The following is a 21,387-nucleotide window of genomic DNA, read 5'->3' on the forward strand; positions in this document are numbered from 1 at the left end:
AAGAAATACCTATGGAAGAACAAACATTGTGGCCAATCCTAACTTGATCCCAAAGTCAGCTAGGTTAAATGTAAAAACTAACCTTCTTGCCTGAATCATCCCTTTTCTGCTTTAATTATCTCACACTGGACAACACCTTCCCGGCCTTAACATCAGTGAGACTAAGCATTAAAAACAGAGCATCTAAGAGGAGCATTATCATTCCATCTACAGGTACCGGTATAGATGAGTGACAAAGGAATTTTTCAATACTCCATCATAATCTCTACCCTGACAAAGTATTTGGGTAGAGATGCCACAGCCAACAATCTTCTCTTGGGATAATTACCACAGCATGAAACTTCACAGTCTTCAGAACATGAGCATGGGATTTGGCATACTTTCCAAAAGCTTCTATGACTACCTGTATCACATGCACGGCCAAAACCTGGGTTAGTGGATCAGCACAGAAACAACTCACTTTGCTAAAACTAGTGAGGATATCTCACTGGGATAGGGTTAAAACTAGTAATGCCTCAAAACTAATATTTCCAAATGACCTCATCTTGCTACTGAAAGTGTGGAAAGACAGTAAGTTTTTAAGAGCTGACAGCCCCAGAAGTTGAACAAGATGTTATTCAGTCCTATACTTGCATTTGTTTAGAGTACAAAAATCTGTTCTGTGTGTTTCAGGTTACTATTTTGCTATGGCAGTCACAGAAGGCAAGAATTAACAAAAAAAAAAGAACAACAGAAATCTGAATTCAATCCTTACATATTTCAGTGGCTACATCTGTTTAGGTAGATTGTATCACTTAAATAAATGCAGGTCAGGTCATAACCTAAAGCAAATGCTAATCTGTGGTTTCAGTGTTTAGTAAGGAAGCCCTGCATAGATGTTGCAAGTGTGGGATATGAATTTGTAATGATACAGTACAAGAAACTACATGTATTACTGAGTCAGGAAGTGGTGATTATCATGAAAATGAAACGAGTGGAAAAAAAAGTGCAGTAAGAACAAAGTGAGGTATACTGAGATCGTGTGTTTCCAAAATGCAGCTATTCACATGAGAAATACGCCATGAAAAACATCTGGGAGTATTTGGCTTAAATGGAAGCTGCAGTTAGCTGCTGGGCACAGCACAGTATAAAAGTGCTTAAGGAATCATTGGTGAAAGAGATGCTTCTCAGAGGCAGGATAGCAGGCATACTATGGAAACATCTTCAGCAACTTATTTTTGCATAGCTAATGCTGATATTCAAGAGTATGCTGTGACAAGCAAAAAACCAAATTCCTTGAAAAATCTGGTGTCATTCCTTATTCAAATCAACTGAGAAAAAACATAGCTGCTGAAAGCTCTCTGGAAGTTAAATATATGAACTGAAAAATTGCTGAAAGATTACTTTGCATTAAGTCTTGTTGCAGATAAAGAAAAAGTCTGCAATGTGTCACAGCAAATCCTTCTTTCCAATTTGCCGGCACTTTGTAGTGACTTGCATTGGAAGTATCCGAAAGAAAAAAGCTTGGCTGGAGTTCACTGTGCATTAGCAGTCATTATTCTGAGAAGACTCACAGTGATCATTCACAGCATAGACAATACAAGAACGTTTTCTTCCAACAAAAGATTCCTCAAAGTACTAGAGATGAACCAGTACTAGCTGAGCCCTCAAAGATGTGGATTACCAAAAAGAAAACTCTCTTATTAAAGCACAAGCACAGTTTTTCTAAAAAAAAATTATTAACAGTTAATCCTGTAAACCAATTATTCTTTTTTTTTCATATATGAGTACTTATCACTACAGAATCTACTACAATCTATAAAAAATATAAATAAAAAATATATAACGAAAACAATCTTTAAAAGCACCTGTTGTACTGGTATGACACAAATTACATTTCTTGCAAAACTCATTTGTGATTTACAAATTTTTAAGCATGAATATTTTTTGGACATTCCCTTGGAATTTACCAAGCCAGTATGGTAGCCTTGCTGCCACAGGCATAATCCTGCAGCATGGAAGTGCCTTTAACTTAAGTTATGGATGGGAAGTAAAGCTACCACAATGCTATGTTACCAGCCCAGGTTCACCCAGAAAGTTTATGGCAGAAGAAAGAAGTAAACTCAAGAGGTCATTCTTCCTTCCTTCCACAAATCAGTTACTTTTCATTCATTCATTCAGATAAAAAACCTGAATACAACAATGAGGGTCATACAAGCACAGCTTACCTAATGACATGGCAGGAATGGTCAGCTGTGAGCATCATGCATCTGGTAGTGAACTCGGGAAGTATAAATGTCTGCTTCATTTAGCTCAAAGCATCTACTTAAATAAACACCTACTTTGTCTTAAGTCACACTATTTCATTATAATTTTTTATTATACTCAATCCATATGTCAGATAAATAAAACACAACTTACTGAATAGCACCATCTTCCATTTAGGTAATATAAAAAGGGATCTTGAGGCTTAAGTTCAATTGCCTTGTCTAGGTGCTCCTATTGGAAAGAAAATTAGTATAGCTTTAGATGCTTGTTTGGCAAGCATGTTTACATTCTAAGTAGTTTGTTGCAAGTCAGAAACAAATTCAGAAATTCTCTTCTGCTGCAATTGTCTTCTAACAACCTAAAATTTTAACTAGCAAATCCCTTCCTCATGGAGGGAAACCACAAAATTATTTAGCAACGTTGCACGCAATGCAAGAAGGCATGCTGTATTTAGACATGACTAAATAGCTCTAAAGTTCAGTCAAATAATTCAAAAACATTTGTCTTTAAAAGGCAATTTCAAAGTTAATTTCATTTACAGTTAGTATTAGGAAACTATCGCAGATCAAATCAGTGAGGAAGCAACTACTCTTGAACAGATCTTACATGCCAGCACCCATTACTGAAGCATAGTTCGTTCCACCCTGGAATGTGACAGCCCTAATGAAATGGTACTTGACACAACCAACTGTTATTATAATATGAAATTCAGAAAACAAAATGGTTCTGTTTATAGTGAAACTACAAAACCTATAAAGCATCTAATGAGGTCCCTCCAGAATCATTCTCACTTCAGGTCATGAGTACTTTTATTTATCTCTTTAATTCACCAAAGAAAGTTCTCATTGCTCAGCCTGAGCTGAAAGAAAAAAATAAATATTTCAGCCCTACCATTTGCCTCTCAAAATAAATTTCGCTCGAACATTTTTCCCCGGAGAAAAGACACATATGTGTCTTTCTAAGTAAGCCAGTCACAAAAGTATTTGACTTATACATATATTATCATATCCACAAACTATTCAGAAAAGAGCTATGTTTTCATACTACTGTTTTCCCAAATCAACAGATTTCAGGATTTACTTGTGAGGAGCAAAACTTTCCTGAAATGGCTACTGCTTGCACCGTGGACTCTTTTAAAAAACTCCATCCCTGAACAGCTGCAGGACTTTGTTATTTGTCATTTTTCCTTTGTTCCCAGCTTGTCTCAGTGCTCGGGGCTTAGCTTGCTTGGCAAAGCTCAGATGTAATTAATGCTCTCTCATAGGGAAGCTCTGCCACACTCCAAGTCCTAACACGGACATGATGTGAGAGGAGCCCATCCCAGGCATTCCCCACGGACTGAACAGGTCTGTTGCCTTTCACTGTCACCCAGAAAGGGGGCACGCCAGCTTGGAGGGCAAGGCATGGATGGAAAGTGTCTAAGCAATGCTGAGGACAAGGAAGAGGAGAGTAGCACATGTAACACAAACAGCTAACTCTAAAAAACACAATTACCTTTGCAAGGACAAAGTGTTAAAACAAACATTACTTAAGGGCAACATGAAGGATGACTGCAGAACTGTGTTAGTTCATCACTTACTATTTCATATGTTTTGGTTTTCTAAACCGAATCATTATTGCCCTTCCTCCCCCCTTTGACTACAAAAGAAATGAAAAGCCTTAATGCTGTTCTCAGAATCCTACCTCCATTCTTATATTTTGCAATCATATAATTTATTTTCATACATAATAATAACGTTTTCAATTTACCTTCAGCACCAAAATAGACCCGTGAGGCTGAATTACTGTGCTGGAAAAACCTGTCTTTGACACTATATAAGGAAATAACTTAAAGGAATAGCTTAAAAAAAAACAACCCCAAATCCTACAAAAACATACCTTAAAGAGATAACCATTCCTGATTTTGTTTTGTATACTTTCAAACTGAGACATATAGCCACACATAATTGCAAACCTGAGAGGGGAAAAGAAAAACACACACACATACTTTTTGTGATTTAAATAAACCTTTGAATCAAATTACAAAATATTCAATACCTAATGCACACATTTACACCTTTTTTTTTCCAATCTGAATGGCTGGATGGACGTTTGGCATGAGCTATACATATTCAGGAACGGACAGAAACACAAATGAAAACAAAACAATGGAAACAAGGAGAAGTTTAAATGACACTATTTGGGTTGTCAGTAAAGTGAAAAAACATATTTCCCCTCCAGAATTTCAGCCATTTAATTCAGAGTGCAACACTTCCAGACTGGCTCTACCATTGACAGTTTACCTTGACACATTGTGCTCTGCACTTCACTGGGAAGGTGAGCACCACCAGCTGCAGAAACTCACCCAGGAAGGAAAATGCTTGGGGTGTGCCCAGTAGGAAGCTGTGCACACCTCAGAAACATTCACTGTTGCCTTCTACCCTTCTCAAGGACCCCAATGCATTCCTGCACTTCTGACATTATTCTAGTATCTTTAAAATTTGAAAACATACACACATATTCTGCTCTAATAGGATCACTACTGCTATTACTATATGTTTATTGCTAAGATCATTATTATTTCTATTATTATTACTATGGTTATCATAAACTGGGGACACTGAATGGTAAAAGAAATGTGAGAAAATTTCTATGAAATATTTGTACTTTTAAGCAGGTATAAGTGAAAATATTTTCAGAGGTAAACCTATAAAGCTTCAGATCTCCTAAGCAGCACCAGTATCTTATTGACACTTCACCTAAATTTCTATTGCTTTCTTCTTATTTCTTCAACAGTTATAGAACCTCTATGCATAAGGGATCTCTTGCACAGATATCAATTGCAGTTTCCTTGGACCTATTTTCATTGGTATTAAGACAACTTTGCACCTCTGTATAAAACTAAGAGAACCACCAAAGAAATAGTTAAACAGCAAAACCTCATGTCAATTATTTTTCTAATATTTTTCAGAATTTTTCTTTTTTATCAAATATTTTACAGTGCAACAGCAAACAAAAATAAAAAATAAAGGAAGGAAATAAAGCTAAAATCCAGAGGAAAACATGAGTTATGCAAGAAGCTTATTGAGTTTATTATGGTAACAACCATAATCTGTATGGCACATACAGTTTTAAAGCACTATTAAACATCAGCTTTCTTGAATTTCTTTATATAATGCAATTATTTAAGCTACAGTGAATCCTCATAAAAATGACATTGCTAACTTAACCCAAGAAATTATGTTATTGCTTACAGTTATGGTTTTAAGTTAGAAATGCTCATGCTACAGGTTGTTTTGGTCAGTAGTGGTTAGGTCAGTAAGTGTTTCCAGGTAAGGCACGGAGTCAGCAGAACAGCAGTTGAGTTTGTAAGAGCTCTACACAGACTGTCAAACACTGTTGAGCAGGGTGTCCTGTTGTGACCAATGTGCACTGGACAAAATCCAGCTAATGGCAGCACTAGTGCTGACAGAGCTGCAGCCAGAGTGCATTTCCTATGGGAATGAGCTGCAGTTGAGGGAAAAGGCAAGGGGTGGGGGTGAGGAAAGTTCAGGTATTTAGAAAGACGGGGGAGGTAGAGCAAACTTGATTAGGGTTAAGTAACTCAGGCAACACTGCTCCTATTCCCTTCATTCATTAAGTGCTAATCAGATAAACTCAGCATACCATAGCTAAACGGATTGCTGCTACAAAAGAAAACAATGAAAAGCGAACAAGCTAATCCAGCATCTTGCAGTATTTCCCTGTCTGTGCGTGACAAGAAAGAGAGCCTTAGTTTAAACTAGTTCAAAGAGAAACTTCTACTTACAGCTAAAATCTCTTGGAAGGGAAATCCCAATGAAATTTTCACCGAATTAAAAGTAAGCTAACCTACTAACTTTAAATATCCATTATTTTTCCAAAGGAAAAAAAAATGTCTTTCATATCTTCATTTGATTGTTGGGTTTTTTTAAATTTGTTTTGGTTTGGTTTTTTAAATTTTATACTTTCGAAATGGGCTACACAGCTAGCTGATAAGAAGTAATTATTTAGTTTTGAAATTCTATGGCATTTTGGATATTCATTTCATTTCTAAAAGATCCCCCAAACAAAACAAAAAAGGTGTCTTTTCTTTCCTGAGAAGAATTTTTAGACATTTTAAATAATTTTCAAAGAGTTCAAAACACAAGTCAAATTTCTATTTCCATGGTGCAAAATGTTAATCATTGAATGGCCTCTATTGTAAGGGACTTTAAAGATTGAGTTTCAACTGCCCTTCCATAGGCAGGGGCCCCTTCCACTAGACCAGGTTGCTCAAAGCCCCATCCAGCCTGGCCTTGAACACCTCCAGGGACGTCCATTCTCTGGACAATCTGTTCCCGTGCTTCACCACTCTCATGGTGAAGAAAATGACCAAAGAAAACGAGGCAGGGAGTAACCAGAAACACTTCCATCTGGTTCGTGTTATTCTTTCCACGGCCACCTGCCCCATCTCGTGGTGACAGAGGGAATACTAAAAAGATGATCATACAACAACATGCAAATATCTAACGAAATGGGTGAAAAGCACGTCTGTTAGAAGTGCAAGCGATACTGGTTCCCTGCACAGCCATTACCTCCCTCACACCCTTTGAATGTCAGAGTACTGCTTACAGAACTTTCACAGACAAAAATAAAGAGGAAATCGTATCAGCAAAGAGCTGCCAGGAATGACCTCTTTGCTGAGTAACGTAAAATATCAGCCCCAGACACATTCATCTGGATAAACACAACAATAATTACCTCATTAAGACAGACACAGTACTTCGGTTAGTGTAAAAAAATGTTATTCCCAGATGGAAGAAAAATTACCGAACACAGTGTAGCAGCATATGATTAACTGCCACAATTAACAAACCTTTATTAAGCATAAACACAATCAAACAAACTCAATATAACAGGTCAGTGCCATGTTCCTCCATTACACATGATGTCCTGAAACTCAGACTTGCAAGAAACTCTAGCTGACAGAGATGGATGCCAAGTACCTAGGTAGCCATCATGCAGAAGGTCCTAATCAAAGTGAATTAACATTTTCTCTTCTGGTGCTACATGTGTATTCAGGCCAGGGAAAACTGCAAGGGGTATATCTTACCTATTGCTAAAAAAAGAGTAGAGGTTGAGCCAATATATTTAGCAAGCCAATTTGAATTTTAATATCAAAAATGATACCTACACTTAAGATTCTATCAATCCACAGCTTATTCTACATGAGACAGATTTACAGAAAAGATTTTGAAGTCTCAAATGAAGATTAAGCCACCTAGGGCATTTAAATATAGCATTATTTATATTTTCCCTGATAAATTTCACATGGCCAAACCTTCCCAGACTTGTTCCTTCCTCTCCTATATACTCCTTTATATATCCCAAATCTAAAAAAACCTTTTATGTCACATAGACTTTGGAAATGTGTGGGTACAGGTTACATTTAGAAATCTAGATCTCCATTTTGGCATCTCAGTATCAATACGAAAGGAAAACACCAATTTTTTAAAATTGTGTCTTACAAGACTTTGCAAATGGGAGGAGAGTTTGTGATATATTATGTTTATAATATAAACACCAAAGTTTAATTAATGTGTTTCATAACTGTTTTTCACTCCCTCCTCCTTATCTGAAAAATTTTTAACATGTAGTGTGAAGCTAAGGCTAACGTGTAGGCAGCATACAAGAGGCCCAGTGAAAACAAAGTTCATTTCCATTCCAGTTCTAAATGTGTTCTTGCATCTCCCCACATCTGCATGGCTCAGTTTTGTGCATGCCATCTTATGTTTTAGCCCCCAACACCCCCACTTACCAGCTTCACCCACTTATATATTCCGACAGTCTCTGCAATGCAGTGAGACCCACAGGACTTCTTTTTGACGTGATTTCAATGAGATACCAATTTCTATGTAGGGAGATATTGCAACTGAAATTACTGATTATGATCCCTGTTGCATTGCCCTTCCTGAGACCCTAGTTTTGCATACTTCATATTGTATCACTTTGCTACCAAGATATTTAATCTACAAAAATGCATCTGACACAAAGTTTCCATGGAAAGGTATTGGCTTGATATGATCAACCTCATGGTTATATGGAAGCAGTGCCTGAGAATGTCTAACATTGCCAACACACCAAGTAAGATGTGCCAAGGTGCAAAGTGAAGTGTTTAGATGATTTTTTGTTTGCAGAGATTTTTTTGTTAATGCGGATTTCATTTCCCTTTCCTTTTTCTGGGAATATAGCTGAGTCCACACTGAAAAAATTGGCAGAAATACACTTTTCATATTGAAAATTCACCAGAGCATTAAAGCTGAGCTCCAGAGAAACATCAGATGCAGCACACACTTGTGTAGGTAACACTTGCCAAAACATACAAAATGAACCCTTACTTTGGTTTAAAAAACCTCAAAGGTAAGGACATAAAGAATTCTGGCTTGATTTATTCCAACACATGTAGTATACCAAATCAAGGGAAAATGCTGCTGTTAATGTGTATTCACAGAAGTTCACTAGTAGAACATGTGGATGCCATGTTCAGCATTCCTTAGGCTGTGAAACCCACAATTGTGTTAAATTCCTGTTCCCAGAAATTTAACCTTTATTTTTTTAACAGACAGTTGTTACAGATGGAAATAAAATCTTGAAGAAATGAGCAGGATAGTCATCAAAAGTGTAGAAACAGAGTGAAACAATAGCTTTCAGAGACAGTTACACAACAATTCCCCTTGACAGAAATGTAATAGGCATCACTAGGTTGTCAGAATTATTTCCTCTGTGACCATTCTGGCAAAAAGGTTCTAATAAAGAGAACTTTCAACATGTCAAACCTTGCTCCTTTGCATTTCCCTGAGTATGCTGCAGTGTTTCACTGATCCACTTACTTCAGAACAACTTGCAGCTTTTGAGAAATGGCTTCTGAATTTGAAATTTTTAATTATTTAAAAAAAAAACAATTACATAATTCAAAGATTACAGACTAAGATTACACATAATTAAGAACAAAGATTGCTGTAAAATTTCTTTGGTTTTTCCATGAATCAAATACAGGGCAAACAACTAAGAGCTGGAAACCTTATATTTCTGTATAAACTACCAATTCCTGAAAAATTCGACTGCATGATAGAAACAGATGCTTGTCCACTTGCAAGTCATCTACCTCATCTAATTTTAAATAAGGGATCGTTAAGGGCAGCAGGTAACAAATATTTTGTTAGAAACAGCTGAGGATTTAATTTTAAAAGTTCTTGGGAGCATGACCATATCCTACAACATATTCCAAAATTTTGAAGATTTTTGTTTCACTGGAAAATTATTTTCATGCCATTACATCTTACAAACCTGACAAGTTATCTGTTAGAATTCTATTACTGAGATGGAATGTTCACTTTTTTGTGGGAAGTTTGTGTAAAATCACCAAAATACCCAAATGACAATGATTATTCGTGTCTTTGATGGAACCAACCTGTACTGGTCTTCTGTAATGTTGCCTGCCAGTGAGAGGCCATTCCTAAGCTCTGGAACTCACTTCCATGGAAAACCCAGGACTTGTGAAAATATCAGAAAGGGTCTTCACTTAAAGCAACTGGGTTTTCACTTGCTAATTTCACTTGCACCTAAATGAGACGTGCTGTATGACTCTCACCAACAGGTGAATTCTAGAGAGTAACACAAACTTGACAGCAGCACCAAGTTTGTTTGTGACAAACAAACCAAAGCTCAATGCAAAGAATGACGTTTTTAGGTAAGTTTTTTGGTCCTGACAATTTGCCATAACAGTAACCTTTTTGTTCTTTGCGAAGCCTGTTACAAGTTCTCACCAACAAAAAAGTGTGGCGATCTGTGCAACAGCAGAACTCCTGAAGTAGAAACAGCAACAAACCTCCCAAAAATATAAAAATTCACTGGTTTTGCAAAAGAATTTAAAAGTGATTGTTTAGTTTTAAATAAAAGCATGTTCATATGCATCTACATTTTGTTTCCTGTAACCGTAAAGTTGTAAAGCAGCACAACTATAAAGCAACTGTAGCACCAAATTACTCACACAGCACTTCTAATTAATATCTGGGTGATAAAGATACTCCATGATCCAAGATGAGCTTCAAGGATTCACAGCTGTCCTTTGGGAATCACTGACCCACAAAATGATTTAGTTTGAGGCTTGGAAAAAATAAGTGGACCCTGCAATGGCTGATGATAACTTTTGCATGCGAGTTCCTCCACAACTTGAAAATTTGACATTGGCTGAACAAAGCCACAAATTACTTAGAATATTTACTCTCTCTTTCTTTAGGATGTTCATACAAATAATAAAGCTAAGTTTTTCCTTTCCAGCGTTGCCATTTACTTCAGTCAATATTCAAAAAGTCTGAAGGTTTCTGATCTCATTTGCAACCACGAGATTAAGTATTATCACATGTTTTCAAAAATCTGCATTCAGATATGAAAACTATTTGCAGCTGCAATTGATTACCAAAACCAACTGACTACTTCAAGATATTTTGCTTTCTTTGTTCTGCATATGTTTCCTCAAATTTAATTTGAGACTGAATACTGTTAGTATTCTTGGCAGTAAGTTGAACAGTTGGAGTATTGATCATTTTATCATACAGTTTTACAGAAAAATTCAAATGAAACACTAAGAAGATACATGGCATCTTTTTGTTCTTAACTGAAGTAAATATCAAAAGTAAGGCAAGACAGCTGACCTCTAAGCCTATATTAGCAAGTTTGCACATGAAACCATTCCAATAAATTCCATTGGTGGACACAAAAAATGTGTTCTGTCTCACAGACACCTTAAAGCAGTTCCACAAAACAGAAAAATACCTGCTCTGGAAAAAGGATGTTTTTGCTTGTATAATTCTGTCTACACTAGGACAACTATGTGCGTCAAGGTGTCACAAGAAGTTTTTTTGGTAAACAGAGCTTTCAAGCAGCAGGGATCAGCTTCCAAAAGAAAATTCCAAACAGGTCCATAGACCTAACCACTGCATGACAGGCACAGTGCACATTTTTAATGGAAAAAAATGAAATCATTAAGAAATGCCATATTAGAAAAAGTTCTATCGAATATTTAGTAAGAGACAATATTCAATATGACAATGACAATTCAATGTGCAAATGACAATATTCATTTGCACAACTGCAAATGACCCTTTAGTCATAGCGGAGAATATTTTTAGATCAATTCAGCTCCAGTGAGGAATTCTCAATTAACTTAAAACCGAAAGGAAATTTACTCTAAAAATGAAAACAAGAGTACACATCTAAGCAAGGGATATTGGTAAGATAGTAAGAAGAGGTTCTATAAATACACCAGAAGGAAAAAAAAAATCAGAAATGAAAGTGAAGAACAATTAGCAATGAGGAAATAACGATAAAAGATTAAACCAACGAGGCTGAATTCAATTTCTTCCTCACTTATATCCTCACTGCTCTACAAGGGTTAACTGCAAGTAGAGAGCAAGGTACAGGACCAGGAAAAGAATAGGCTATCATTGAATCCTCACTCACTTAGCAAGCCATAATATATTAAACAGTTTAAGAGAACACTAGAAATAATGTATGACTGGACAACATAGATAACAGCTATACCAAACATGAGTGAAAACCTCAGTTGTGCTGATTGGAAATATTAAAACCCCTCAAAAATTAGTAAGAAATCAACAAAAACTTTCTTCAGTTAAGGTCAGAAAACCAGCTTGGTCACCAATAGCTGATACAAACTGACATGTAACAGATGGGCTCATCTTACATAGGCTAGGATTATTAACCTTGTACAGCTTTAGAAAATGTTACTCTGGCAGTGAGATGAAAAGGAAGGACTTTGGTCTGAGATAGCATTGCTTTCACACTGACCTTGCACTCATGCTGAGCTTCTCATTTGTGTATCTAATCCCCAACTACAGTCAGCAGAGACCCTGTTCAGTTCACAGGATCCCTGCCTGGACACAGGTGCTTATCCCCACTGGAGTTGTCCTAGGCTTCCTCATCACTTCTGGATGATGGCCTGGAAGTGTAGAGACCCCAAAGGTCCTGTGTGATATCTGTCATGCCATGCAAATATCCTGGCACATCAAATGGCACATGCTGCCTTTCAACTCTCCATCCTCTGTAAGTGCAGGATCAGCCCTTGCTCACATGCAACACAGCCCTCTCTCACATACGACAGAGACAGAACATCCAAGTGTCCATCTGGAGCTGGATACTGCCCTTCAGCTCCCATCTTGACCACCCACTAGTGATCCTAGAATCTTTTTGTTCTATTTTTTTCTTTTCAGTTGTTTTCTCTATTATAAATATTCCTATTAACTATGGATTTCATATTACTTTGACATATTATTTATTCATAACTTAATTGTATCACATTGTTAACTGTTTATACAGTCTTTTCTATTTATAACCTCAGGTAAAATTCTGTTTGTGTACAACTTTGAGAGCACAGTTTTTACGAGGAAGATTCCCTGAAGTCTTATTTCCTGTTCACAGTGATTAACATGTGAAATAATGTTTAGATATACTGGAAAAATTTGCATTAGGCCAGACTTGAACAATATAGACCTGGCACAGAGCTGACTACAAAAGTCTTGTGAGTAAAGCAGAAAGCCCCAACAGCAAGCAAAAAGGCAAACATATCAGGGAGAAGGAGAACGCTTCCAGGCAAACCAGCCTAACCTGAAGACAATCCAGGATAAATTACTCTGGAAGTGCAAAAGCACACATAACAGTTAACACAAAATTTTTGTGGAAAGAACAGGATAAAAAAGAATTCTGGTAAGATTAAAAAGCCTGGGTAAGAGGAATGCAATAAATGAGATACACCTTGTTTATGTGGCCATTGACTTTGTCCTACCTGATGTTCCTTAAAAATCTAACTGTGGAAATACTGTTTAGATTAAATCACCTGTAGAGATGGTTGCAGAACCAGGTTCATGTGAACCTGAGCATTACTATAGGTGTCACCCAAAGTTTAGTGCTGGGTCCATTATCTTCCAGTAATTTCATCAATTAAGTTAATGACTTTAAAAAGCCCATCACAACAAAAATCACTTTTGAAATAAAATATTAATCCATGAGGGCATGCATTTACAAACCTAAATGGCCTCAAACCTGAGAAATGGTCAGAAATAAACATGAAATCAATTAAATGTGTGTAAAATATTTTATAAAGAATAAAATGGAATAAAACAAGTTTAAAAAATAAGTTACAAAACAAGACCAACTGGTCAAGTAGCAGCTCAGCACAAAAATATCTACTGGGACCATAGATAGAACCACTATTGTTATGCTAAACAAAAATATACCAACATCCCTCTGGAGCATGGAAGCCCTTTTTGCCCAGTATTTAGAGCCTCAGCTAGATTGGCACAACCATTACACTTACATCACACTTTAAAAATCATGCAGCAAGTCAGAAATATGTCAGAAAAGAAAGACAAGCAGATAATATATTTTAAAAAATTACAGTGAACTATTTTAACCTATAATGTCTATCTATACCTCTAGAAAGACATCAGTTGAACAATAACTGATAAAAACCTCATGTTCACTTGCAACCCAGATACATGAAGGATGAAAACTGCAAACCATACAAAAATCCACTGCCTGTTACAAGAAGCAGTAGCTTAAAAATTGAAGATTTTCCTCTTAAATTTGGCTTTCTGAGCTAAGCTCTAGAACACATCTCCATACACTCATAATTCTTCCCCTGCTAGATGCTCCTGCCAGGACAGGATCTCACATGCAAAGTCCAACAGACCACTTACATCTCCCTGAACAACATGTAAGAGTTTATCAGCATAGTTTCTGCCAGTGAAGCTGTATTTCTACTTGGATATTTTGTCAATCTTGTGGGCTGAGGGGGAAGGGAGAGGCGAGATTCATACTTAAATGTGATTTTGTGGTTGTTTATACACAGAGTTCTAGCTGAGAGGGGCATACCAGCATTACCCTGAGGAAGTGGCCATGACTGTGGTCAAGCAAAGGGCAGAAATGGCTTTAAACTACTTCCAGAAAGAGAGAAAGCAAGACAGAGAATTACCTAATTAAATGACAATGTCTGTGTCTAATCAAGTATCTAAACCTGAGATAGCTGACATGTGCTCCCTTTGTTGTCAATGGAGATGTTGTCAACTGACCCCCAGGAGAAACTCATCCGCCCTCATGCAAGACTAAATGAGCAAAATTGACTCCAGTGAACTGCACTCCAGAAGTGGCTACTCCCTTTAGAATGTGAGACTGGGGTAAAAGTATTTGGTTTAGATATGCAGAAGTTTGGTGAAATCCCACCCCACAAGTGCAAAGACAAAATTAATGAAGAATGTGGAAACCAAAATGGAAAGAAAAAGTGAATAATATTAGAAAAGAAATCAGGAGCTCAGTAAAATTTACTAATAAAATACTAAGGTGAGGAACTATCAGCTAGAACTCAGCTGAATTATCTTTTACCTGATAATGTTGATTTGATAAAAAAATATTTACAGTTGCAGAGTTTGTTAGTTCTGGCAAGGTCTACAAAACTAAACTAAGAGTCACGCTTGGAGAAAAACTGTATAATAAAAGAAAAATTGAGAAGATAATTCAAATTTCCATAGTCCTCTATGTCTATTTTTATATATCACAATTTAGACTATTACAAGAAAAGGAAAAGACAAAATTCAAGGTCAAATTACATTATTTTGTGAATTGTTGAAAGGGAAGGTAAATGAAAAACTATGGCTTCTCTGAGCAACAAAATAGTGGCTTAAGCAAATACTCTTAAGTACATTTCTTAGCACTTACTGAAGTATGGTTATTGAGTTGTTTCACATGCTATAGTAAATGCTTCACAGAATATTTCAATGTAATTTTTAGCAGCAAATGGTGATAATGAAGTTTCATAAAACTATGAAAAAATATTAATGACTAATTTATGAAACTGATGTCAGACTTTTTTTTTTTTCTTGAACTTAATAAATGTACACAAGTTTGTAAAAACTTTCTCAAACTTACCACTGGTGACTCTCAGCACTCCCAGCATCCAGCTGAACAGCCTTTTCAGCTTTAATCTTTCCTGTAAATGGAGAACAATATATGAAAGGATTTATTGTACTCTTCTACATTTTAGATGACTCCCAAGAACAAAGCAATCTGATTTAGTCCAGTAGCAAAGGAATTGCTTCCTGCTCTTAGAAACATTTAGACAAACAATGTAACATCCTGGCTTTACTTCATTTACATAGTCATACACTTACATATAAGTATATATAAGCTATATATGCAATTTTAGTATTTTCCTTTAAAATCCAATTCAGATGCAGTTAAATCATGGAAGGATTGGACTGGACTGCCAGAGGAGGCCATCATGTCTGTAAGACTGAAGAGCCCTAAAATCAGGTCAGACAAGCACCTGTCAGAAGGACCAGCAAAACCGTTTCAATGCCTTGAGTACAGGAATAAACTAGTGGAAGTTCCTTTCTAGCACAAAGGCTTCCCTTAAGTTCCACTTTTAACTGAATAAAGATGAGAGTAGGTGATTTGATCAAACCCACACCCCCAGTAAGAAGTTCAGTTGAGATGCTTGCTGTTTGCAGAGTTTCAGCTGCAACCAATTAAGCTGCACTGACATTTCTGTATTCTAAGTTAACTTCATAAAAACAAAGAATAGCATACACAGTCCTCCTACCCAGTGGAATGAAAAATAACCATGAAACTATTGCCAGCTCTCCTGCAGTCTCAAGCCCTCTGCAGCACTTCCAAAACCTGAGATGAAAAAGGCTGCCACCACCCCCACTTCATGAGAATGAGCCAAACTAGGCTGGTTACTCAACACCTAAGACTCACTTTCATCATTCTTCATCTCTCCCTGTCTTTTGCTATCATTCATCAGCTGAGGTTACATGCAGTGACAGAATCACAGAATATGCTGAGTTGGAAAGGACCTACAAGGATCATTGAATCCAATCCCTGGCTCTGCACAGGACCACCCCAAAGAGTCACAACATGTGCCTGACAGCATTGTCCAAATGCTTCTTGAACTCTGTCACACTGGTGCTGTGATCACTTCCCTGGGGAGCTGTTCCCATGCCCAACAATACTCCGGAGAAGAACCTTTTCCTAATATCCATCCTAAACCTCCCCTGACACAACTTCAGTCAATTCCCTAGGGTGCTGCCAATGGGCACTACAGAGGAGAGATCAGTGTCTGCCCCTCCTCTTTCCCTCACGATGAAATAATAGCTGCAATGAGGTTTCTCCTCAGTCTCCTCTTCTCCAGGCTGACCAGACCAAGTGACCTCAGCTGCTCCTCATGCGGCATCCCAACAAGGTAGTCCCATCCCAGGTACAGAATCCGATACTTTCCCTTGTTGAACTCCACACAGCTGGTGATTGCTCAGCTCTCTGATTTGTTGAGATCTCTCTGCAGGTCCTCCTTGTCCTTGAGGGAGTCAACAGCTCCTCCCAGTTTTGTATCCTCTGAACTTGCTCTGTATCCATTCCAGTCCTGTGTCCAAGTCATTTATGAAGATGTCGAAGAGTACAGGGCTGAGAATGGAGCCCTCTGGAAACCCCCTAGTGACAAGTCCCAGTCTGATTGTCACCCCATTCACTGTAACCCTTTGTGCCTGACCCGTGAGTCAGTTGCTCACCCATCCCATGATGTGTTTATCCAGATGTGTGCTGGACATTCTGTCCAGAAAGATCCTGTGAGAGACAGTATCCAAATCTTCCATGATATTCAAAAATAATATATCAACTGGTTTTCCCTTGATCAGTTAGGTGGGGTAATTTGTCATAAATGGAAATCAGGTTTGATAAGCAGGACCTTCCTCTCATGAAGCTGTGCTGGCTGTGACCAGTGACTGCATTGTCTTCCAGATGTTTTTCTATACCACCCAGAATAATCTGCTCCATAACTTCACCAGGCACTGAAGTGAGACTGATAAACCTATAGTTGCCAGGGTCCTTCGTCTTGCCCTTTCTGAAAATCAGGACAATTTCAGCCAGCTTTCAGTCAGCTGGACCTCTCCAGATTCCCAAGACTGCTCAAAAACCATCAGGAGAGGTTTTGGATGACACCAACTAGCTCTTTGAGGACTGTTGGATGAATCCCATCAGGCCCCATAGATTTTTAGGAATCCAGCTGAAGCAGCATATCCTACACAATTTCCAGGTTGACGGGTCATTCTTTGCAGCCATGGTACTCCAGCTCAGGGCACTGATAACCCCTTGCTCCATCATCCATGTTGAAGACAGAGGCAAAGAATATGTTAAACATCTCTGCCTTGTCCATGTCGGCGTCTGTGAGAGGACCATCCTCATCCTGTAGTGGGCTGATGTTATTTTTACACTGCCTAATGCCATTAATACATTTTTTAAAAGTCTTTATTGTCCCCCACAATCCTGGCCAGCTTCAAGTCCAGTCACTGGCAAAAGCAAAAGCTGCAGCAACAGAATTTACTATTTTCATTTACTTTGTGTCATAATCCTCACAGCACTGTAGGATTTATGTACAAAGCCAAGTGCTACTAAAGCAAAGACAGTATCAATTATGTTGCTAAGACAGTGCAAGTTTTCAGGAGTATTTAGATGACAAAAGGATTGGGAAAAGGAATGACCTTGAACAAACTGAAGTTGTCTGTGGAATATGTTACAACAGCATGAAGGCATCATACTGCCTTTAAGGATGACAAAGGACAGCTGGAACTGCTTTGTCAGTGACATTGTCACTGCCAACACAACAAAAAGTCAATGAGAGGTGTCACAAAAGACAAAATAACCCAAACTTGGGTTACACTTAGAAAACCTGATTTGGTGCAGCAAAAAAGGAAGGGGCAATGGAGAGACAAAAGGAAGAGAGAAGTACTCCAAGATAAAGGCAAAAGGATTATTTTAAAAACAGTGCCTTGACTGGAGGAGAGTGACACAGAATAGAGATGTAGGTTTTAATGTAATAAAAGAAGGTCCAAAATAAACAGGGAAACATACTGTTCCTCTAGCCGACATCCAGACAGTGAAAGGAAGGGCAATGCTCTTAAAAGGGACCCAAAGAAAGTGCTATGACGAAGAAAATTAAAATCTTGTAGAGACTAAATTGTCAAACAGGACACATGGGAAGAGATGTTTGGAAGCAACATCAATTGTCACACACCACTTCTGTTTCTGGTCAACAGTTCCTCCAGATTCACAAAGTTTCATCCCCATCATCACCACAAAACAGACTGCTAATACGCAGGAGTGCTCCCTGACCACAGGAAAGTAGAAAAACAAACCCTGACCCAGCCTCAGCATTTACTTATTCCTCTTGCTATCCCAAGGATGTAATTAAGAAACTGCTGACTGTATCTGGGAGTTTTCACATTCTGTATCCATCTGTTTCTCAACAAAATAGAGGATTTTAAGGCAATCTGCAGAGACAACAGCCTCTAATTATGACCCATTATACTTCTCTGCCACTGATTTTGGATCTCTCATTGAGGAAACAATGAACTGAAGTTGTAAACTGTGGTGGTTTACTGCACAAAACATTATCATTACAGTACAAATGCTCCCATCTATTGGATTGCAAATTCCTTATATTGGAAAACTTAGCCAAAGTTCAAAGCATGTTTCACTACATTCATATGGCATTCTTCATAAACATTTTTTCCTCTTACCATCAGTGACATATTTCCTCTTCTCCTCAGCATCAGTAGTCATCTCAAACAGATCCCCATAAGCACGTGCAAACCTCCAAAGGAAGTCCACAGAGTTTCCATACTGAAAGTAGAGGACAGCTACATAATTAAACTGATCAGAATGTGATTTAAACAGTTCACTTTCACAATGTTTAAAATTAGTAACATTCTTAAAGCAAGTAAAGAAGATGTCAATTTTTTTGTTAATTTTCCATCTTTCTACATGCTACTTTTAGTTCATGTGAGAACCAATAGACCAATCTCCCATGGACAAAAGAGAATACAGCTTTTGGAAATACCCTGGACTATCTTATCTTATAAATCAGTTTAAATTTCTTTTAATATAAACATTTACAAGGTAATTCAGCAAAGCACAACAAATCCCTGAACAAACTGATGCATATTTTCTTTAGGGAAGCCATAAGCACCACACTCACAATATCTCATTTACCTTCCATGGTATTCCAATATTCAGATGAAAATACAGTCAGAACTAATGCTTGCCAAATGAGAATAAAATGGTACACTGAATTGAGCAATGCACATGAAACTACCTTTAAATTTTATCTGGAGTTACATATGGGCCCAGTAAAGTCAAAGAAAAAATTCACATGAATGGTATTAGAAAAGTATGAGCAGACTAGATGCTCACAGTTTGAGAACAGTAGGTTTGGTTGCGACTTAATTCTACAGGATTTTCTCACACAGAGTATTCTAAAACCAGCAGAAGTATAATTTACATTGAAAAAAGCCCATGATTTTTCTTTGTTTTATGGAAGAATCCCTTTGTCAAACAAAACCTCAAATTATTGAATTAGAATGGGATATAAAATAGGAGAATTCCTATGTCCACACAACATGAATATTGACACCACTTTGAAATACTGCTTTTTGACTGTATTTTAAAAATATGCTTGAAATTTCATAGCCCATTTCAATGTGCATTTTAAAGCTTGCATTTAGTTCTCAAAAGCAGGGTATTTAGTTCTCAAAAGGAGTGTATTTAGCTCTCAAAAACAGTCTAAGTTAATAGCAACATAATATTAAGTTTACCCATAATACCTTGTCATCTTTCTCAAGCAGCAGACTGAAGCCCTCCTTTTTATCATCTTCTGAGCCCTTGTGCAAATTGTCCACCTTCTGTAAAAAATTAAGTAAGTCATCATCTTCTTCGGATTTTACCACGGCATCAGGTGATTTCATACATCTCTTTTCTTCCTCGGAGTCTCCTTCAGAATCAGTATGAGCAGTAAGGTAACTAAAATCACAGAAAATAGTAACCATTTTTTTCTTAAGGAAAAAAAAAAAAAAAGGCATTGTTAAATTAAAAAGCCAAAATTTCAGAGTACAATTTATCCTGGTTGTCCAACTTTAAAGGATTTTTTATTAAGGATATCAAGCTTTTTGTTATTATTACAAAACCTTTATCTTCAAAGGGACAGCACAGTCATATTCCAAACATAACAGGTAAGTAATTATATTGCTGCCTAATACTCCATTAAAAAATGCAGATACATATTAGAAACACATGTAACCTTGTGCTTCAAATGCAGAACACTTGAAATCATTAATGTGTTTTAAGACATGCTCTGTAAGCCTGAATAGGCCTCTTCAACTCTTAACCTCAACTTCCCTATGTTTTGAACAAGCAATGAGCTTACTAACCAAAATATAAGTGCTATAACAATCATTTATACAGTATTTTCTTAAACACTTTTAAGATCTAAATACAAGCCTCTAAAAATAACAGCATTGTTATAAATTCCTTATTTCTTCTGAGCATTCTGAAGTTCAGAGTATCTGAAACTGGAAAAGAGCTTATATTGATTCATGATGCTTAGCGCACAACTCAGCACAAGGCGGTCAAGGGCAAAGAAATATTTGCAAAAGCATAAATATCACACAGAGATAAGCAGGTGGCTTTACTATCCAAAGTGCTGAGAATATATTAGGGTACTCTGATTTCAAAGAGGAGTAGCTGATGGCAATGTTTATAAAAAGCAGCCTTTTGCTTATGTACTAAAAATGGACAGAGAAGCTTGATCTTCTGCATTTCCACTTTTGAAAATATTGTTCTGGGGAGGAGTAATAATGTAAACCTATCAGTTGCCAGGTTCAGAGATTTTCTAAATGGTTACTATGAGTACAAAAAGCACGGAATGTAGCAGATACATTAAGTAATTGAATAATCAAAGTAAACCATAACAGTCAGAATATAAAAAAAAAAATCTATTTTCTTTTTTCAGAAATATAGCCAAGACAGAATGCTAGCAGTCAAAATGAAGGTTATTAACTGTGGCTTTCAAATATTCTGTTTTCAATACATTGGTTTCAGAACAGATGAGTGTATCTGTTATAACAGATGAGATCAGATACACTTCCAGCCTGTAAATGAACAAGTACAAATGCTTATGGAGCTACTGAAGTGCTAGATGTGGCACGACAGTTTTGCTGCAAAATTAACCCAGTGGCACTGGAAAGAGGAGTCAAAAATACG

At 37.2% G+C, this 21,387-nt stretch overlaps 1 protein-coding gene across 7 annotated transcripts in view; it reads right to left on the reverse strand.

Annotated features, from left to right (window-relative positions):
* Positions 1–21,387, reverse strand: part of RMDN2 (regulator of microtubule dynamics 2) — a 46,514-nt gene that overhangs the window by 18,522 nt on the left and 6,605 nt on the right. For all 7 annotated transcript variants that reach the window (XM_072927198.1, XM_072927197.1, XM_030268478.4 and 4 more), the window contains exons 3-7: positions 19,953–20,148; positions 18,870–18,972; positions 15,226–15,286; positions 4,126–4,201; positions 2,401–2,478 (exon numbers count right to left, since the gene is read on the reverse strand). In XM_072927198.1, coding sequence (XP_072783299.1) covers positions 2,401–2,478; positions 4,126–4,201; positions 15,226–15,286; positions 18,870–18,972; positions 19,953–20,148 — 514 coding nt within the window. The remainder of the gene's footprint in view (positions 1–2,400; positions 2,479–4,125; positions 4,202–15,225; positions 15,287–18,869; positions 18,973–19,952; positions 20,149–21,387) is intronic.

This window comes from Taeniopygia guttata, chromosome 3, assembly GCF_048771995.1.
Source record: "Taeniopygia guttata chromosome 3, bTaeGut7.mat, whole genome shotgun sequence".
NCBI lineage: Eukaryota > Metazoa > Chordata > Aves > Passeriformes > Estrildidae > Taeniopygia > Taeniopygia guttata.